This window comes from Macaca mulatta, chromosome 17 (assembly GCF_049350105.2).
Source record: "Macaca mulatta isolate MMU2019108-1 chromosome 17, T2T-MMU8v2.0, whole genome shotgun sequence".
Lineage (NCBI taxonomy): Eukaryota > Metazoa > Chordata > Mammalia > Primates > Cercopithecidae > Macaca > Macaca mulatta.
The window spans coordinates 90,695,743-90,716,669 of record NC_133422.1 but is presented as its reverse complement, the minus strand read 5'-3'; the positions used below and the strand labels follow the sequence as shown (position 1 = coordinate 90,716,669).

At 37.3% G+C, this 20,927-nt stretch overlaps 1 protein-coding gene across 2 annotated transcripts in view; it reads left to right on the top strand.

Moving 5' to 3' along the window:
- The window catches only part of UGGT2 (UDP-glucose glycoprotein glucosyltransferase 2), a 244,134-nt gene that overhangs the window by 61,344 nt on the left and 161,863 nt on the right, over nt 1–20,927 (top strand). For both annotated transcript variants that reach the window (XR_013407674.1, XM_015121325.3), the window contains exons 9-12: nt 3,231–3,330; nt 5,802–5,862; nt 16,726–16,817; nt 19,496–19,646. Coding sequence is in view for 1 of the 2 variants with exons in the window: in XM_015121325.3 (XP_014976811.3) it covers nt 3,231–3,330; nt 5,802–5,862; nt 16,726–16,817; nt 19,496–19,646 (404 nt within the window). In the remaining variant the exon portion in view is untranslated. The remainder of the gene's footprint in view (nt 1–3,230; nt 3,331–5,801; nt 5,863–16,725; nt 16,818–19,495; nt 19,647–20,927) is intronic.

The window sequence follows — 20,927 nt, the reverse complement described above, 5'->3', positions numbered from 1 at the left end:
AAAAGAACCTAGTAGGTAAGGTAAGTACTAAAAATGTCATTGTGTTTGGCAATCGAGATATTAGTGAGCACTGACAGTAGTTTCACTGCAGTACTGGGGACTGGAAACATGTTCAGGTTGAGGATATTCTGTTTGAAGTTACTCAGCTAGTTTTTGATAGAACTAGAATTTGAAGCCTGGAGTGTTGGTCCGTTTTCACACTGCTAATAAAGATATACTCAAGACTGGTAATTTATAAAGATAAAGAAGTTTAATGTGCTCACAGTTCCACATGGCCGGGGAGGCATAACAATCATGGCAGAAGGCGAAAGGCATGCCTTACATGGCAGCAGGCAAGAGAGAATGAGAGCCAAGTGAAAAGGGAGACCCTCTATAAAACCATCAGATCTTGTGAGACTTATTCACTATCATGAGAACAGTATTGGGGAAACTGCCCCCTCCGACCCATGATTCAGTTATCTCCCGCTGACTGGGTCTGTCCCACAACATGTGGGAATTATGGGAGCCACAATTTAAGATGAGACTTGGATGAAGACACAGCCATACCACATCATTCTGCCCCTGGTCCCTCCCAAATCTCATGTCCTCACATTTCAAAACCAATCATGCTTTCCCTACAGTCACCCAAAGTCTAAAATCATTTCAGCATTAACTCAAAACTCCACAGTCCAAAGTCTCATCTGAGACAAGGCAAGTCCCTTCCACCTATGAGCCTGTATAAGCAAGTTAGTTACTTCTTAGATGCACTGGGGGTACAGGCATTGGATAAATATAGCCATTTATCTCCCATTCCAGATGGGAGAAATTGGCCAAAATTTAAGGGCTAACAGCCCCTTGCAAGTCTGAAATCCAGCAGGGCAGTCAAATCTTAAAGCTCCTAAATGATCTCCTTTGATTCCATGCCTCACATCTAGGTCATGCTGATGCAAGAGGTAGGTTCCCGTGGTCTTGGGCAGCTCTGTCCCATGGCTTTGCAGGGTACAACCTCTCTCCTAGCTGCTTTGACAGGCTGGCATTGAGTATCTGTGGCTTTTCCAGGCACAGGGTGCAAGCTGTCAGTGGATCTGTCATTCTGGGATCTGGAGGATGGTGGCCCTCTTCTCACAGTTCCACTAAGCAGTGCCCTAGTGGGGACCCTGTGTGGGTGCTCTAACCCCACATATACCTTCCTCACTGCCTTAGCAGAGGTTCTCCATGAGGGCCCCACCCCTGTAGCAAACTTTTTTCTGGACATCCAGACATTTCCATACATCCTCTGACATCTAGGCAGATGTTCCCAAACCCCAATTCTTGATTTCTGTACTTCCACAGGCTCAACACCACGTGGAAGCTACCAAGGCTTGGAGCTTGCACCCTCTGAAGCCACAGTCCAAGCTGTACCTTGGCCCCTTTTAGACATGGCTAGAGCAGCTGGGATGCAGGACACCAAGTCCTTAGGTTGCACACAGCAGGAGGCACCTTGGACCAGTCCACGAATTGATTTTTTTCTCCTAGGCCTCCAGGCCTTTGATGGGAGGGACTGATGTGAAGGTCTCTGACATGCCCTGGAGACACTTTCCCCAGTGTCTTTGTGATTAACATTTGGCTTCTCATTATCTATGCAAATTTTTGCAGCTGGGTTGAATTTCTCCTCAGAAAATGGGTTTGTCTTTTCTATGGCATTGGCAGGTTGCAAATTTTCTGAACTTTTATGTTCTGTTTCCCTTTGAAAGCTGAATACTTTTAACAGCACCCATGTCACCTCTTGAGTGCTTTGCTGCATAGAAATTTCTTTTGCCAGATACTGTAAATCATTTCCCTCAAGTTCAAAACAGATCTCTAGGGCAGGGGCAAAATGCCGCCAGTTTCTTTGCTAAAACATGGCATGAGTCACCTTTACTCCAGTTCCCAACAAGTTCCTTATCTCCGTCTGAGACCACCTCAGCATGGATTTCATTGTCCATATCATTATGATCATTTTGGTCAAAGCCGTTCAAAGGTCTCTAGGAAGTTCCAAACTTTCCTACATTTTCCTGTCTTCTTCTGAGCCCTCCAAACTGTTCTAACCTCTGCCTGTTACCCAGTTCCAAAGTCGCTTCCACATTTTCAGGTATCTACTGATACCAAGTTACTGTACAGTTCTACAGTTTAAGACTCACAGTTCTGTGTGGCTGGGGAGACTTTACAAAAGAAGGCAAAAGGCACATCTTACATGGTGATAGGCAAGACAGAATGACAGCTAAGTGAAAAGGGAAACCCCTTATAAAACCATCAGGTCTTGTGAGACTTATTCACTACCATGAGAACAGTATTGGGGAACTGCCCCCATGATTCATTTATCTCCCACTGGATCCCTCCCGCAACACATAGGAATTATGGGAGCTACACTTCAAGATGAGATTTGGGTGAGTACGTAGCCAAACCATATCATCTGGTCTGTGAGACTCTACCATTCCATGTGAGGATACCTTAGGATCATTCCTCTGTAGACTTTGACTCGTCATTTCACGCTGAGAACTCAGGAATAAAACTAGCCTTTCTGTGTTAAACTAGTTATTTTAGTAGTATTTGGTAAACTAGGATTCCACCTTTAGTGAAATATTAAGGAGAAACAATCTGCCTCACTATTAGGTAATGAAAGAATTTAGTTTTAAGTCTTTTCTGACTCTTGACAAAGTAATAATACTAAGATTAATTCTTCTGACATATTTGAAACTAACCGCAGCAATACACATTTTTCTTTCTATAAGACTGTTACATCAGATAAAATAATACTAAGTTTAGGATTTTATTTCAGCATAAAGGTAAAACAATGTTGAGAGAGAAAGTGAATGTTTCTGTTTACTGAGTTAAACACAGTCAGGCTTTCTTAAAGGTCTTTTCAGAATTGGCTCTTTAAAGCTCTTTTTATTCCTCTTCGTTATTCTTTTGACTTTTTGTCATATGTTTCTTTTAAGTATAGAAAAAGCTTTGCGAGAGCATTTCTCTTCATATATCTCTCTCTTGAAATTATACTGTAATTTGTGAAAATAATAGGTATTAATCATTCATAAAAGTATAAAGCTTATATTATTTGGAAATAAGTGATAACTTTACATTTAAAACTTCTTAAAAATGCAGATGTAACAGTTTTAACATGTTTGTATACTAATATTTGGCAAGAAGAATTAAGTCAATTACTTCAATTTCATGGAAATGTCTATAAAGGTCTAATATTATGCTAGATTCCTTAATAATATTTTTCCTTCCAGATCTTAGTTTTCAAGCAGCTTCTCAAATAATGTCCACTCCAGTTTATGATGCCATTAAATTAATGAAAGACATTTCACAGAACTTCCCTATAAAAGCCAGGTATGTTGAAGTTCATTGGTTTCATTGTAGCCAGAACTCTTTCTATTAAATAAGTTTTATGAAAATAGCTGATTTCATTTAAGATGAAGGTGTCAGTTAATTCTAGTATATATAGCTTTTGTGAAATCAGGGCCTCTTTTCATTATGTTTTTTTTTTTTTTTTTTTTTGATTAGAGCAAAATACTGACTTGTGCATGCATCTGTGTATGCACTGTAAAGTAGAACTCTTGATAGAGGCAAATAGGAAAAAAAATTCCTAAAAATTTTTTGGAAATCATACATAGTAATCTAAGGAAAAACTTGTTTAAGCAATAAATAATGAAGGAGTGTTTTTTTTTTCCCCTTATGGAGGATGATGAAAAGTATTATTGTAAGTAGGAGATCTATGCCCAAAGTACTGCCAAATCATATTCTTACCCTTTCAGAGTCCAAATGATTGGTAATGTCTTAATTGCATGGAATATTGTGTGGAGTACTTTTTTGCCAAGAGGATGTCTAGTTGAACTGCTTCCATGAATACTGATGTTACGTTAAACACATATTCCATTTCAATAGGAAATACGTTTGTATAGCTTAAAGAGACCAGTGCATGCAATGCAAGTTACAGTGTATTATGAGAATTTGCTATATAACACAACTTTGATGCAATTGTATTCTGGTTAGGAATGACAGAGTATAAAATGAGCAACAAGTAAAATATGAGTTAGCTTATACTAAAGAGATAAAATATGTGACAAGTCACAGTGCATGTGCAACAACAGTGTTTTATTGAAAGGAACTGGAGAGTAGTCTACTAGCTTAGCATACCTTCCTAAGCATAGAATGATTGCTATGCCTTTTATTGTCTCAAACACTATTTTGTACATTTATTCATAGTACAAATTACAGAATCTTCAATATATGTATTCTTTAATTTTGCAAGTAAATAAATAGTACATGGTCGGTTACAAGATACCAATAATTTTTTGGTGGTACCTTGAAATAGAGGAGTTTGTCTCCTTATTTACAGATTAAGAATGAATATATTGATATGTCTCTTTCAGTCAACTTTAAACAGTCAGGAATTTGAGAAGTCAGCATTGATACAATAAAACATGAAATATATATGGGTGTGTATAAATGTCATATATGTTTAGCCATAATACTTTTAATTAATGGTCATTATAAAAATTATTAGATCAAATACAAATAAAGTAAAATAACTTTAGTCTTGATCAGACAGTTGATTAGCTCTGTTATTAAGTCAGTATAACTGTTCAGAGGTTCTGATGCAAAACTCTGCTGTTAATCTGTGATTAAGAAAAAATCGTAAAATATGCTAACGTTGCATAATGGCTAAATTGTAGGCTTGAGCATATCTCCAAAACCACTTGGTAGACAATCTGTAAATGTATGTTGAAATGAAATATTTGCTAAATAAATGAAATATTTGCCTTATTAAAGTTTTAATTGTAATTTATCTCAGTGCTGCCAAACTTTAGGAAATAATACATACTTACTGTGGGCTGTTTCAAGGTACACCTTTCTACTTGAGTTTTCCTTAAAGCAGAACTTTGCATTAACAATCTTTTAATGTTTTAATTCTGTTTATAAAATTGACAGATATATAGCTAGCCATGTTTAGGAATTAACAAGTTGAATACAGTCCATAGGAACTGTATTTTAAACATTTCTGCTGTCTTTATAAGTGAATTTATAAACTCTTCAAGAGTGAATAGGCTGGGTGCAATGACTTGCATCTCTAATTTCAGCACTTTTGGGAGGTTGCAGTAGGAGGTTCACTTGAGGCCAGGAGTTTTAGACCAACCTGGGCAACATAGCAAGACTCCATCTCTAGAAGAAAATTTAAAAATAGCTGGGTGTGGTGGTGTGTACCTATTGTCCTAGCCAGTTGAGAGGCTGAGGCGGAGAATCACCTGAGCCCAGGAATCCGAGGCTGCAGTGAGCTGTGATCATGCCAATGCAGTCCTGCCTGGGTAGAAGAGTGAGACTCTGTCTCTAAAAATTTTTTTTTAATAAAAAAGTTGAAAAAACTGAAAAGAGTGAATAATGTAAAGCCATTATTTCAGTTTTTTTAGAACATTTCTACTCTGGTAAGATCCCAGGTAACTAAAATTCTTCATGTACATATATTCATGTACATATACATTGGTAATTTCATGAAAAATTTCTCTATTGGACAAAACAACACAAAGCAGCTTTTTCACTCAAAAAATAAGTCGTAGTAAATGATGACAATCCATACTGCATACAGCTAGTACACAGGAAATTTTGAGAGCCTCCGTTCCACTTGAACCAAATCCTTTTATCAAATGATAGCTAAATTAGACCATATGGAAATGTACACTTTTCAGTCACCAAGCATTTGGAGTTTTTAGCTCCCTATCCAGAGTATTAGATTACATTGAATTATATAGATAAGGTCTAAACATTTAAAGAAGGATCAATTATATTAGTATTCATTTTTCCAGATCTCTAACCAGAATTGCTGTAAATCAACATATGAGAGAAGAAATACAGGAAAATCAAAAGGTTTGTTTGAATTCGTTTTTAAAAACATTTACCCCACTAATATCACTGTTTCTGACTTTGGATCTTCAATATTCATACCAAAAAGGAAATGGTAATTTGTGCTTTTTTGATTATTGAAACAGTCTAGGTTCTTCCATTTTTATGCTCAACTACATGAGCGTTTAATCAGCCAGTCTTTCCTGACATATCTTCTACTTATTTCACAGTATATTCCAGAATTTCTTCTGAGGTAGTATGGTTTTCTTCATAGGATGAAGAATAAAGGCTGTGAGTTAATTATTCTGTTTCTTGTCATTAGTTTTGTTTAAAAGCTTGTCAAGACTGAGTCAGTGTTAGACCATTGGAACGTTACTAGAATCCTATAGCAGATAAAATACAATTTATCACTGGTTTGATAAGATTGTGCCAGTGGTCTCTGTAATTATCCATAGAACCCAAATAATTCTAGTTAATACTTGTAAAGTGCTTACACCACGCCTGGCTTTATTACATAGGACTGGTTTGGCTTTAAGTAGTATCATACCAGGCTCACAGGGCCCTAAATAGTAGGAGTTCATTTTTCTGACTTCTTATCTGTATTTAAAGCCAAAAGAGGCAGGAAGGATGGTGCCAACCACATCCATCCTCACTAAAGCCTTCTTGGAACATTTTACTGGTTTCTGTCTCATTGGTGAGGATTTTGTCATGTGGCCATCTTAGGCTGTGAGGGAAGCTGGAAAAGCTAGTGTTTACTTTTCTAGTAACGAAGCAAAGGAGAAGTGGCTTGGGTATGGTGCTAACTTAGCCCAGCCAGCAGTGCCCATCATATTGAGACAGAGTGAGCTGTCAACAAATGTCAGCTGTTTTGATGATGACAACTACAGTGATGAAAAAGATGAAGAAAAAGATGCATAGTTCATTGGAGAACAGGTATTAGGAACCACAACACATCATTCCTACCTGGGACATTCTTGGCTTCATTGACCACCTTACAAATGCCTGTGTATCCTTCAAAACGGATTTGTGGTATTGGTCCGTTCTATGATGTTCCTAATTGCTCTTACGATTCTTCATGCAGAGTGGATTGTTTTCTGACACACAAAGGAGTGGGTTTGGGAGCAGAGGCTTAATACACAAAAGAAAGAAAGGAGAACAGCTCTCTCTCTCTTGTGAGAGAGAGGGGCCCCTGAATGGGAATTCGGACTGGCTACAGAGTGCACTGGATTTTACAAATAGGCTTGAGGAGGTGGTGTCTGATTTACATAGGGCCCACACATTGGTTGGACCAGGTGTGATGTTTTACATAATGCATGGGGAAGGCTGACCACTCCACCCTATTATGCAAATGGACTTTCCACTTGGCTGCTGTCATGTTGTCTGCTTCTCGCTGTACACGTGGGCTGGAAAGAAGGGAAGATGGAGCTGCTGTTTTGAACATGCCGGGTCCCAGGTAGCCTTTTCCTGCTAGGACAGTGCCAGCATTTACCTATGCAAGCTTCTAGCTTTCTTGCCTATGTCTGCAGCTCGATTTTACAGGCTGTTCTTTGTTAGAAAATAAAATGATTTGGGGGCTGCTTTTCATTAAAAGGAAAACCTTGCCGAGGACTCACTATCTGCCTAAATAATTTCTTCCTAACTGCTATATCAGAACCATGCTGGCAACCTGACTATGCCAGCTTACTCAGGGCCACTATGGCCACTGCTGCCATCACCTTTTCTACCTGTCAGCCATTTGGAATTGTCAGTGAAAGAGTTTTGAAATGAGCTTTGACTGCAGAGCAAGAAATCTTGAACTTAGTAAGCTGAATAATCATGACACTGCAGATAGTCTTCTTGATCACCTACTTCTTTCAGAGAACACTGATAAGAGAAAGACAAGGATGATAATGTCTTTCATTTAACTTATCTAGGGTAAATGGGTGTTTGGACTAGCAGTCCATGTTACCCACTAGCTCATGGAATGTGGGAGAAGTAATTAAACAAACTGGAGTTCCAACCTTGGGGAAGGGGGTGGTTGTGATGAGAAGGTAAAAAAATCTTGGATTGTTCATTGCAGTTGCATTGCACATGGATTGGACACGAGAAAGCCGTGGAAGTGTGTTACTGTTATGGCATCTCATGCATACAAACCAAAAAGTACATTTCCTGCAAAACATGTAAACAAAATGTTCACCGAAAAAAGAAAAAAATAATAATGCTCTTTTTTTTTTTTTTTCTCATGCTGCAGTTTATTTAAATGCCAGGTCAGTTGCTCCAGTGTAAATTACACTTTTAAGGATTTACTTCAGAAATTTGAAGGATTTTCCTCTGGGTCTGGGACTAAACTAAAACGAAAGTGTCTTAAGCATAATTGTTCTCACTCCTGGGGTTCTGCAGAGCTCCTGGCTTTGCTTAAGGAGATAAAAAGGATATGACCTTCAAGCAGAGGAGATAAGAAACACTTAAAAACAAAACAAAACAAAAACAAACAAAAGAAAACATCCTGCCCCCAAATATAAAAGGAAACAGGAATAATCTTTTTGAGATGGAGTCTTGCTCTGTCACCCAGGCTGGAGTGCAGTGGCGTGATCTTGGCTCACTGCAGCCTCTGCCTCCCGAGTTCCAGCGATTCTCCTGCCTCAGCCTCCTGGGTAGCTGGGATTACAGGTGCATGCCACCACACCCGGCTAATTTTCATATTTTTAGTAGAGACGGGGTTTCACCATGTTGGCCAGGCTGGCTATGAACTCCTGACCTCAGGTAATCTGCCCGCCTTGGCCTCCCAAGAATCTTGATTCCAAAATGACACCCAGCTCTGAAGAGCACACACTATGGATGCCGGGCTGCTCCATCTTCCCACTAGAGGGCACCAAGGCTTTAGTTAAAAACCAAGCCAAACCCAAACCATCTCCTTCGATCAGTTGTTTGTTTTAATTTCAGTAGGTTTTTTGGGAACAGATGGTGTTTGGTTACATCAGTAAGTTATTTAGTGGTGATTTCTGAGATTTTGGTGCACCCATCACCTGAACAGTGTACCCTGTACCCAATGTGTGGTCTTTGATCCCTTGCCACCCCTTGCCCTTTCCCCCGAGTCCCCAAAGTCCAATGTATCATTCTTATGCCTTTGCATCCTCATAGGTTATCTCCCACATATAAGTGAGAACATATGTTTGGTTTTCCATTCCTGAGTTACTTCACTTAGAATAATAGTCTTCAATTCCATTCAGGTTGTGCAAATAACATTATTTCATTCCTTTTTATGGCTGAGTAGTATTCCTATTCCATGGTATATATAGGGCATATTGGCTGATTCCATATTTTTGCAATTGCATATTGTTCTGCTATAAACAGGCGTGTGCAAGTATCTTTTTCATGTAATGACTTTTTTTTTTCCCCTCTGGGCAGATACCTAGTAGTGGGATTGCTGCATCAAATGGTAGATCTACTTTTAGGATCTCCACACTGTTTTCCATAGTGGTTGTACTAGTTTACATTCTCACCAACTGTGGAAAAGTGTTACCTTTTCACCACATCCATGCCAACATCTATTATATTTTCATTTTTAAAAAATTATGCCTATTCTTGTAGGAGTTAGGTGGTATTGCATTGTGGTTTCGATTTGCATTTCTCTGATCATTAGTGATGTTGAGCATTTTTCCAAATGCTTGTTGGCCATTTGTAGATCTTTTGAGAATTGTCTAATTCATGTCCTTAGCCCACTTTTTGATGGGATTTTTTTTCTTGCTGATTTGAGTTCTTTGTAGATTCTGGATATTAGTCCATTTTCGGATGTGTGGATTGTGAAGATTTTCTCCCACTCTGGGCTGTCTGCAAACTCTGCTGTGCTTTTTAATTTAAGGTCTTTAAATATATAATAACAACCTTTCCTTACTCATAATAAGAAAAATACAGATCAGAATTAATCTGAGAAAGATTCATTTCAGAAAGGTGGCAGGGCATTCTGTGAGCAAGTTGGTTTTTTTTTTTTTTTTTTTTTTTTGCATAAGAGACCAGGGGAAATGACAATATGTATTTACCTCTTATAGTTTTTGCATGAAGAAATACTAGAGGATGAAAAAGAAACTTTGGGGGAAAATTTTTGCCTATAAGAGCCAGGGATGAAACAGGTGAAGGGTGCCGGGATTGGCATAATTCTTCTGGTGTAGCTTTTTATAGTTTTTGACTTGGGACTCAGGCAAAGATTATTAAAAAAATATGACTATGCTCAAGTTGTATAACTGAATTGGAGTTTGGTTTTATTTAGTAGACAACTGCTTTAACTCCAGAGTACAGCAAATTTCCTTTGGAAGTTCATAATTGTTGTTAATTTGCTGTGAATGGCCATAATCTGCTTTTGGTGATTTTAAATTGTCAACCCAACATATGTCTTTGTTGTTTACTGCAAGAACTGTTAAACTATAGGCCATGACATTTTTTATTTGCTTCAAAATAAAATGAGGATTTGATCAGGTGGTCAGGTAACTTTTTTTGATTCAGCAGAGTGGAACAAATAATTTCAATTACATAATTGCTTAATGAACCAAATGCAGATACTTGAATTAACTAAAATGCAGATATTAAAATAAAGGATTGCACCATACCCAAATAAAAGTTCATGTTGCTTCTAATTATTTCTAACTACTTTGTGTGAAAATTTTACAGAGTTCTGGAGACATTACCTAGATTAGAACATCATCTCCAAAACTACATCTGTAAATCATATTTTTAGAGTCTTATTTTGTGTTATTCCGTATTCTAAAAATTATAACCTTTCTATTAAGATTTTTATCTGATTTGACTTCAAATTTTAATTGTAAAGAATGAAACTAGACCCCCATCTCACACCATTTACAAAAATCAAATTAATAGGGGTTAAAGTCTTAAATGTGAGACCTGAAACTATGAAACTACTAGAAGAAAACATTGGGGAAAGGCTTTAGGACATCGGTCTATGCAAAGATTTCTTGAGTAAGACCTGAAAAGCACAGGCAACCAAAGCAGTTTGGACAAATGGGATCATATCAAGATAAAAATGTTCTGTACAGAGAAGGACGCAGTCAACAAAGTGAAGAGAAAATCTACAGAATGGGATAGGGTATTTTCAGATTATGCAATAGTCAAGGGATTAATAACCAAAATATATAAGGAGCTCAAACAACAGCAAAACAATGAATAATTTTAAAATAGGCAAAAAATTTGAATAGACATTTCTCAAAAGAAGGCATACAGATGGCCAACAGTGATGCTCAACATCACTAATCATCAGGGAAATGCAAATCAAAACCACAATGGGATAGTGTCTCACCCATTAAAATGGCTTTTATCTTTTTTGTAGGTTTGCTCTTTTTTAAATTAAAATTTTAATTTTACTTTAAGTTCTGGGATACGTGTGCAGAACATGCGGGTTTGTTACATAGGTATTTGTGTGCCATGGTGGTTTGCTGCTATCAACCCATCATCTAGGTTTTGAGCCCTGCATTCATTACGTATTTGTCCTAATGCTCTCTTTCCCCTTGCCCCCCACCCCCTGACAGGCCACACGTGTCCATGTGTTCTCATTGTTCAACTCCCACTTTTAAGTGAGAACATGTGGTGTTTCGCTTTCTGTTCCTATGTTAGTTTGCTGAGAATGATGACTTCTAGCTTCATCCATGTCCCTGCAAAGGACGTGAGCTTATTCTTTTCTATGACTGTATAGTATTCCATGGGGTACATGTGTCACATTTTCTTCATCCAGTCTATCATTGATGAGCATTTGGGTTGGTTCCAAGTCTTTGATGTTGTAAACAGTGCTGCAGTAAACATATGTGTGCGTGTGTCTTTATAGTAGAATGATTTATAATCCTTTGAGTATATACCCAGTAATGGGATTGCTGGGTCAAATGGTATTTCTAGTTCTAGATTCTTTAGGAATCAACACTGTCTTCTATAATGGTTGAACTAATTTAAACTCCCATCAACAGAGTAAAAGTGTTCCTATTCTTCACATCCTCTCCAGCATCTGTTGTTTCCTGACTTTTTAATGATCACCATTCTAACTGATGCGAGATGATATCTCATTGTGGTTTTGATTTGCATTTCTCTAGTGTTGATGAGCTTTTTTTCATATGTTTGTTGGCTGCATAGAAGTCTTCTTTTGAGAAGTGTCTGTTCATTTCCTTCGCTCACTTTCTGATGGGGTTGTTTTTTCTTGTAAATTTGTTTAAGTTCCTTGTAGATTCTGGATATTAGATCTTTGTCAGATGGGTAGATTGCAAAGATTTTCTCCCATTCTGTAGGTTGCCTGTTCACTCTGATGATAGTTTCTTTTGCTGTGCAGAAGCTCTGTAGTTTGATTAGATTCCATTTGTCAATTTTGGCTTTTGTTGGAATTGCTTTTTGGTATTTTAGTCATGAAGTCTTTGCCCATGCCTATGTCTTGAATGGTATTGCCTAGGTTTTCTTCTAGGGTTTTTATGGTTTTAGGTTTTCATTTAAGTCTTTAATCCATCTTGAGTTAATTTTTGTGTAAGGTGTAAGGAAGGGGTCCAGTTTCTGTTTTTTGTATATGACTAGCCAGTTTTCCCAGCACCATTTATTAAATAGGGAATCCTTTCCCCATTGCTTGTTTTCATCAGGTTTGTCGAAGATCAGATGGTTGTAGATGTGTGGTGTTGTTTCTGAGGCCTCTGTTCTCTTCCTTTGATCTATATGTCTATTTTGGTGCCAGTACCATGTGTTTTAGTTACTGTAGCCTTGTAGCATAGTTTGAAGTCAGCGTGATGCCTCTAGCTATGTTTTTTTTTTGCTTAGGATTGTGTTGGCTATACGGGCTCTTTTCTGGTTCCATATGAAATTTCAAGTAGTTTTTTCTAATTCTGTGAAGAAAGTTGATGGTAGCTTCATGGGAATAGCACTGAATCCATAAATTACTTTGGACAGTATAGAAAATGGCTTTTTTCTAAAACATAAAAAATAACAGATTCTGGCAAGGATACAGAAAAAGGGGAACCCTTGGACACTGTTGGTGGGAATGTAAATTAGTAAAGCCACAATGGAAAACAGTAGAGAGGTTCACAAAAAAATGAAAAATAGAATTACCATATGATCCAGGAATCCCACTGCTGGATATATACCCAAAAGTAAGGAAATTAGTATATCAAAGAGATATCTGCACTGCCATGTTTATTAAAGCACTATTCACAATAGCTAAAATATGGAATCAATGTAGGTGTCCATTAATGGATGGGTGGATAAAGGAAATTTGGTACATGGACACAATGGAATATTATTTTGTCATAAAAAAGAAATCCTGTCATCTGCAGCAACAATAGAGGACATTATGTTAAGTGAAATAAACCATACACAGAAAGACATACACTGCAAGTTATTACTCATATGTGAGAGTTAAAAACACTGATCTTATGATGGTAGAGAGTAGAATGATGGTTATTGGAGGCTGGAGAAGATAAGGAGGGGTTGGTTAGTGGGTACAAAAATACAGTCAGGAAGAAGATCTATTCATTAGCATAATAGAATGATTATAGTTAACTTTAATTTATTGGATACTTTAACTGGAAGAGTGGATTTGGAATGTCCCCTACATTAAGAAATGGTAAATATTTGAGATGATGGATATCCCAATTACCCTGATATGATCATTACACATTATATGCTTCTATCAAAATATCACAAGATCTCCTTAAATTTATGTACAACCATTATGTACCCATAAAAATTAAAAATAAAATTTTTAAGAAAAATTTAAATTTCAGAGTGCGTATCATTTAACCTTAGGAACACCCAAACATGTTTATAAACCATTTTAACATTGCAAATTTCAACCAGTCTTCTGAGATCCAATCATTTGGAATTTCTTTAGCTTCAGGTAATAGCTCAGCTCCATTGGTTATTAAAGAGACATGTTAGAATAAATGGGTTCCCTCTTCTTTAAGAAAAAATGAGCTTATATTTCTCAATTAGTATTTGCATTTATTTCTGCTCAAGCCTAAGAGTGCTACTAGTTTAATTGCACTTTAAATACAAAAATCTAAGTTTTTTGGACCATAAATATAGTATGAAATCCAGCTCCAAACCCATGTAAAAATAAGCTAGAGGCCATGACTTCATTTGGGAGTTATTCTTCCTCCACCAAGAACCAAAGTGAGATAGACAAATTTCTGTGCTGTTACTGCAGGGCATTTTGTTTTCTAATTCACCTTTTCACCATAAGTGTAGCACTTTATGTGTGCATAAGGATCTCTTTGATCCTATACCCTGTTCGATGTGGGTCCTGGATTTAAATTTCCTGTTCTTCTGAGATTGGCCCTTAAAAACACAAGTCCTAGGTCATCTAGGAAGCTCTAAATTTCCTCCAGGCAAGGTCTTTAGTGTTTATTTACATCGCTGTATTCATATTCCTACTTACTCTCTGTCCTTAGGTGAATACTTTCTTCAACTCTGAGCCACATTTAGGGGACACTTTCCATATTTATTTATTTTTTTGAGACAGAATATCACTGTGTCACCCAGGATGGGGTGCAGTGGTGTGATCTCAATTCACAGCAACCTCCACCTCCCCGACTGAAGCAACTCTCTTGCCTCAGCCTCCCAAGTAGCTGCGACTACAGGCATGCACCACCACGCCCAGCTAATTTTTCTATTTTTGTTAGAAAAAGGGTTTCATCATGTTGGAAAGGTTGGTCTCGTACTCCTGACCTCAAGTGATCTGCCAGCCTCAGCCTCCCAAAGTGCTGGGATTACAGTTGTGAGCCACCGCACCCAACCTCATTATTAATATTTTAATCTAGCATTTTGGTGCTTTCTTTTAGTAAGAGAATTTTTGGATCTTTGGTTCTTCATGTTGCTAGAAATTGAATTCTTACTCCTCATTTAAGAAAGGCCACCTTAAATTACATACTCAAATATACACTAGTTTTTCAGGACTTAAGACCAACTCTCTGGGGCAGAGGAAAGAGAAGAATTTGTAAGTACTAATCTCCAATAGACAAACCTCTTCTCTCTGACAATGTTTCAGCAAGCAGATTTGCTGAGTTCAGTCTCTTACCTGTTTTCTGAGCATTATTGTTCAAGGCACTGGGCCTGACAGAAACAGTCTTGAGGGATTTAGCAATTTAGTATGGATCTGCGTGCTTGGTGTACTTTCTGTTTATAATTGAGCTCCACTGAAACGAATGTATGAGGTGCTGGAGAAAGCTTCAGTCAGGATGTGTGAAGTTTCAATGCCAGATTGGGGGAAAACAGCAGGAAATACAAATTTACTAGGCATCTGTAGATTTTGAAGTTGGAATATAGATTTCTTAGTTAAGTAACTTTGATAGAAAGGCACATCTAAAGTAGCTAAAGACAAATAAAAATTTTACCTCTGAACCTTTTCATATTAGGGTTGAGTCTTCTGCCAGTATTCTGTATAAAACAAGGGGAAATACTTTCTGTTAAGTTCCTCCTCTCCCTCCTCTGTGTGTAGCTCATCTGTTAAGTGATAATCATACAGAAAAACTCACCATTGTCAAGCTTTCTCTGAATCTCTTCAAGTTAGTTGCTTCGTTTGCCTTTACAGAGTAGATCACACAAGTCCCTATTATGTGACTTATTACATGATGTCATTGAAATACACTGGTTTTTTTTCCTCCTAAATCTGTTTGACTACCCTGATAATAATAACAGCTTTCATTTGTGAGCACTTTATAGGCGACAAGACATAGATATATATTACATTTGAACTATAGCAAACCTGTGAGATAGATATAATTATTCCCATTTGATAGAAGAGGAAACTGAGGATTGTAAAAGTGATTTGAACTTGACAGCTAGTGAGTAGAAAGATCAGGATTAAACCAGGCACGATCCTCACACTGTGATCTTGACAGCTGTACTGAATACTCACACTGTGATCTTGACTACTTTGCTTTAGTGACAAGAACAACCCCTTTTTTACTTTTGTTACTGCTCTAGTGCCTGGAGATGTTTCTAGAACATACCAGGCACTCAGGAAATGTTTACTGAATGAAAGACAGTGAAAATTCAAATACAGCTTTAATGGAAACTTTCATGAATTTAGAGTGAGCTCTAAATATTTACACATACTCCAAAGTTTTACTTTTGGCATATCATTGCTTCAAGAAATAGGAATGTGCCAACTATCAAATTGTATATGTGTGCATACACACACTATATGAAATGTAGATAAGTAATTATTGTAACATTAGAACTGTACTATCATGTACTGTAAAATCACAATATTCAGCTATTGAATTTTATCTCTAATCTATCTAAAGATTTCCCCCATCACTGAGATCAGGGCTGGGCAAACTACTACCTTTAGGCCAAATATGGTCTGCCACCTATTTTTATAAATAAAAGCTTAATTTTTATTTTATATTTATTATTTATTTTATTTACTTTTTTGATAAGGAGTTTCGCTCTTGTTGCCCAGGCGAGAGTGCAGTGGCACAATCTTGACTCACTGCAACCTCTGCCTCCTGGAATCAAGTGATTCTCCTGCCTCAGCCTCCCAAGAAGGTGGGATTACAAGCAAGTGCCACCACACCTGGCTAATTTTTTGCATTTAGTAGAGATGGGGTTTCACTATGTTGGTCAGACTGGTCTTGAACTCCTGACCTCAGGTGATCCACCCACATCGGTCTCCCAGAGTTCTGGGATTACAGGTGTGAGCCATCATGCCTGGTCTAAAAGTTTAATTTTTACAATAAACATTGCCGTGCCCATTTGTTTACATAGTATCTAAAGATACAAAGGCAGAGATCAGTAGTTGCAACAGAGACTGTATGGCCTGTCAAACCTAAAATATTTACTCTCTGACTCTTTATAGAAATATATGGTGACCCCTAATATAGATCACTGTTGTTTTATCACTGGTTAACCATTGCTTTGCTCTACTTCAAGGATCTTCGAGATAGATTTAAAATTCAGCCAGGTGATGCTCGTCTGTTTATAAATGGCCTTCATGTTGATATGGATGTTTATGACCCTTTTAGGTAAGTATTAAATTATTGCTATAAATGAACTCTGGTTTATATAAATGTAAACACTGAAGTCAAAATATGGAGATCACTTTAAAGATAAATCAAATACATGTTTTTGATTGTACAAAACAGCTTTATTCTACCAAAATGAGCAAGCCCAAAGTGTCTTAGATTATCAGAACTGGGAGAAACAGTCAAGATATTTGTTTGGATGAGTGTTAGACCTATAATTACTTTGTTATTCTAAACTGTCTTTTATTGAAGAGTAGATTGATGATTTAGCAGAGAAGTTATTTGGAACTGGACTGAACAACCAGAGACCAGTTAGGAACTGAAGTCAACGTGGGGTATTTCCCCAGAAGAGAGAAATTGACAGGAGGAATTTAAAGTGCTTATGTATGAATGCCAGATGCTATCTGGTTTCTTGTCTGAAAAAAAAAAATTACTGAAAATTTTTTTGCTCAGAATTTTGAACAGGACAGAATTAGGAAGTCCTTGCTTTATCAATGGTCACTTGCCCAAAATTAAAGTTGTGGGCCAAACAGAAGAGTTACTTTTATGGAAAAACATAAAACTACATTAAAATTAATATTTGAAACATTAGATGAACTTAGGAAACATGATGCTTTAGTTCAGATATTCAGTTTTAATTCAATTGAGTATACTTTTGTTGAAGTGAAATTATTTGAATTGTTTATTTAAATTCTGTTTCTTTACCAGTTTGAAAATATGTTGGAAAATATATCAGAAAGACTGAGGAGTAGTTTTACTGAACATTTTTTACAGTTTTATCTCAAATGGGGCTTTTCTCTTTAGTTACTTGAATTCTTGGACCTAGTATTGGAAAAATAATAACCTACACATAGAAATACACATAGAAAGAGTAGAGAAGTTTTTACATGCTAGCCTGTAAATTTCAGGGGAACAAAAATTACGTCTGTGCTCAGGAGCAGTGAAAACAGGTTTAAAGGAAGTAGTGAAATAGTGTGTAGATTTTAGAAAGTTTTCTAAGGTAGTGTATGAGGAAGTTTTTTGGCAGGAATATTTTCACACAGGATTTAGGAAGGCTGTAGGTTATTAAAAAAGTAAAACTCCCAGCTCCTACGTCTGGTCATTAGAGATTTGCAGGATGTGTGCTACATTTTTATTCCTCATCGATTTGATCACTAGTTAGGGCTACTATGATTCTCTTAAAAGAGGAAGAGACAATATGTGAGAACATTTATATCTTCTGACATTTTTGAGGATAGCATAATCAAAAAAATCCTCAGAAAAAGATCAGAGGATGTGGAATAAAATTAATGCAAAGGGGAAGATGAATGAAAGAAAATAAGAAAATGGAAGGAAAATGTCGTATTACAGAGACATTACACATAGAGAGGTTTGATGCAACCAATATGTTGGAATTGTCCAAGTGGGGAAAGAAAAGGAGTAAGGAATTATTTTGTGCTCCCTTCCTATCTCCTGTCAGTGTTGCATTACTGGGTTGTGAAAAACCAATAACAGCCGGGCGCGGTGGCTCACGCCTGTAATCCCAGCACTTTGGGAGGCCGAGGTGGGCGGATCACGAGGTCAGGAGATCGAGACCATCCTGGCTAACCCAGTGAAACCCCGTCTCTACCAAAAATACAAAAAATTAGCTGGGCGTGGTGGCGGGCGCCTGTAGTCCCAGCTACTCAGGAGGCTGAGGCAGGAGAATGGCGTGAACCCGGGAAGCAGAGCTTGCAGTGAGCCGAGATTGCGCCACTGCACTCCAGTCTGGGCCACAGAGCGAGACTCCGTCTCAAAACAAAAAACAACAACAACAACAAAAAACCAATAACATGCGCCATACATGGCCCAGCCCTTCTTGCTCTGACACTGAGAGTAGTGGGAGGAGCCAGAGCCTCTATGGGTTAGGATTAGATCAGCATTGATTCTATAAAGGCCTACATCTCACCCCAAGGAAGGCTGAGACCGTAGGAACATGTGGTACTGACTGGGGAGAAAGGCAAGTAGGACTGATGAAGTACGTAAGCAGGGTCTTATGTATCTACATTAGAACATTCTGTTCTAGCCCATTGAAGGAGTCCCTTTTATATTTTTGCCTCTGAATAGTCGCCTCAGGCACAGACTTGATGAAGAATAGTTTAAACATTTAGATTCCCCAATTTATTGTCAGTGGGGTTATTATTGATGTTGTTGTTTACAGTAATACTTTCTATTATGTTTAAGTACTGTCAAATTATATGTAATAAATTTAAATTTGTATTCAAACACATGTGAACTTCATGCTTTAATGGGGCTTCCTGTGTATTAGAATTTTATACTTTATGTCTTGTTCAATCCTATGTCATTTTTGTAGTAGGTTTGTCAAAAGAGTGACCTAATGGTTTTTTTTCTCATTTTTGGCTTTCTCAGGGCTGATCATGTCCTCACTACTTTGATAAAGAATACAATAGTCTTTGTTGTTTTATCTTTTATATAATAATAAGCTTTTACTACCACTAAAAAAATTATGTAAGTTTACTCTGGATAATTAATTAGAACTATTTGCCTTATTTCTTAATGAATTTAATATATTTTTCCTGCTATTAATGAAGATACCAAAAATTCTCGTTTCTAATGCTTTAAGAAATCTGTCAAACTTTAAAAGATTTGTTTTTAATTTGGAAAAATCAAAATAAAACTTTTTTTCTTTGAATATATAGTATTTTGGATATGCTGAAATTAGAAGGAAAAATAATGAATGGCCTTCGCAATCTTGGGATCAATGGGGAAGATATGAGCAAATTTTTAAAATTAAATTCACACATTTGGGAATATACTTATGTATTAGATATTCGACATTCTTCTATAATGGTAAGTGCTTATGCTATTCCTTGTACTAAAACCTGTAGTATACTTAAGGCTTAACATAAAACGAAGTATTGGCAGGCCTGACAATAAATGTCAGCATTTCGGAACAGTTCTCAGTGAAAAGAGAAAGTAAAATTATAGACCCATCTCCTCTCCCACTTGCAGCTTCCTTCTCCTTCTTCATAGTCTCTGTTTTCATAGTCTCTGTCACAAGAATACCTACTCACTCTCATTCAGTGTCCTTTCCACCTTCGGAAAAGACAACAGAATAACCACATGAACAGTAACAGCAAGACACCAAATAGTTAAAATCTGAGGTGTATAAAAGTGCTACCTTAACATGATGAAAGTCCTGCCTAAACAATTTGCAGTGGCCTCCAAAGATTCTGGTGTGTGTATTACAGCCAAGTGATTTTTTGGAAAAAAAAAAAAAGATCATATCACCCTTTCTTGCTTAAGCAGAGAAGTGGTCTTCAGTATGGCCTGTGAGGCTGCAGATGGCTGCTCTCACCTTTCATTTCTTAGACTGTGAAACATTCTTTTCACCACTATCCTTTATCTCATGCTTAGAAAGCACTTTTTCTTTTTTTTATCCAGTTAACTCCTATTCGTTTTTCAAACTTAGGTTGAAAAGCCCTTTCTGAGAGAAACTTTCCTTAACAATCCAGATGATTTTTCAAATTATGTTAGAGAATCCCTGGAGACTACCCTCTAATCCAGTGATTTGCTAGAAGGACTCACAAGACTCAGAAGTTGTTATATTCATGGTTATGGCTTAGTAGAGCAAAATGATGTGAAAAAATTAGCAGGGGTGAAGTCCAGCATAAGCCAGGTATAAGTTTCCAAGAGTTCCCTGCTAGTGGAATTGTATGCTTAATATGATATGTGACAGTATATGCAAAGTGCTACATACCAGGGAAGCTCACTTACTTGAGCCTGAGTTCAAGATTGTGAGAGACGATCCATCATGTAGACATACAGTGGCTCTCTGTACCTGCCGTCATTGGCTGAAGCTCCAAACTGAGGAAAAGCAGGTGTTTATTATAACTCAGATTGTACAAACTCTCTAGACAAACTGCTGGAACTGCTGCAGCATGGCTTAGGGTCCTAACTGTGCAAAACACTCTTTATCAATCAGAACATTCCAAGAACTTAATTACCAGGACTCAGTCAAGAGACAGTTGTGTAAACAGACCCTTCTTGGGAATATCCAAGGTGTGAGCAACCCAAGCCTGTTGAGTTAACCCTTTCACACACACACACACACACACACACACACGTTTA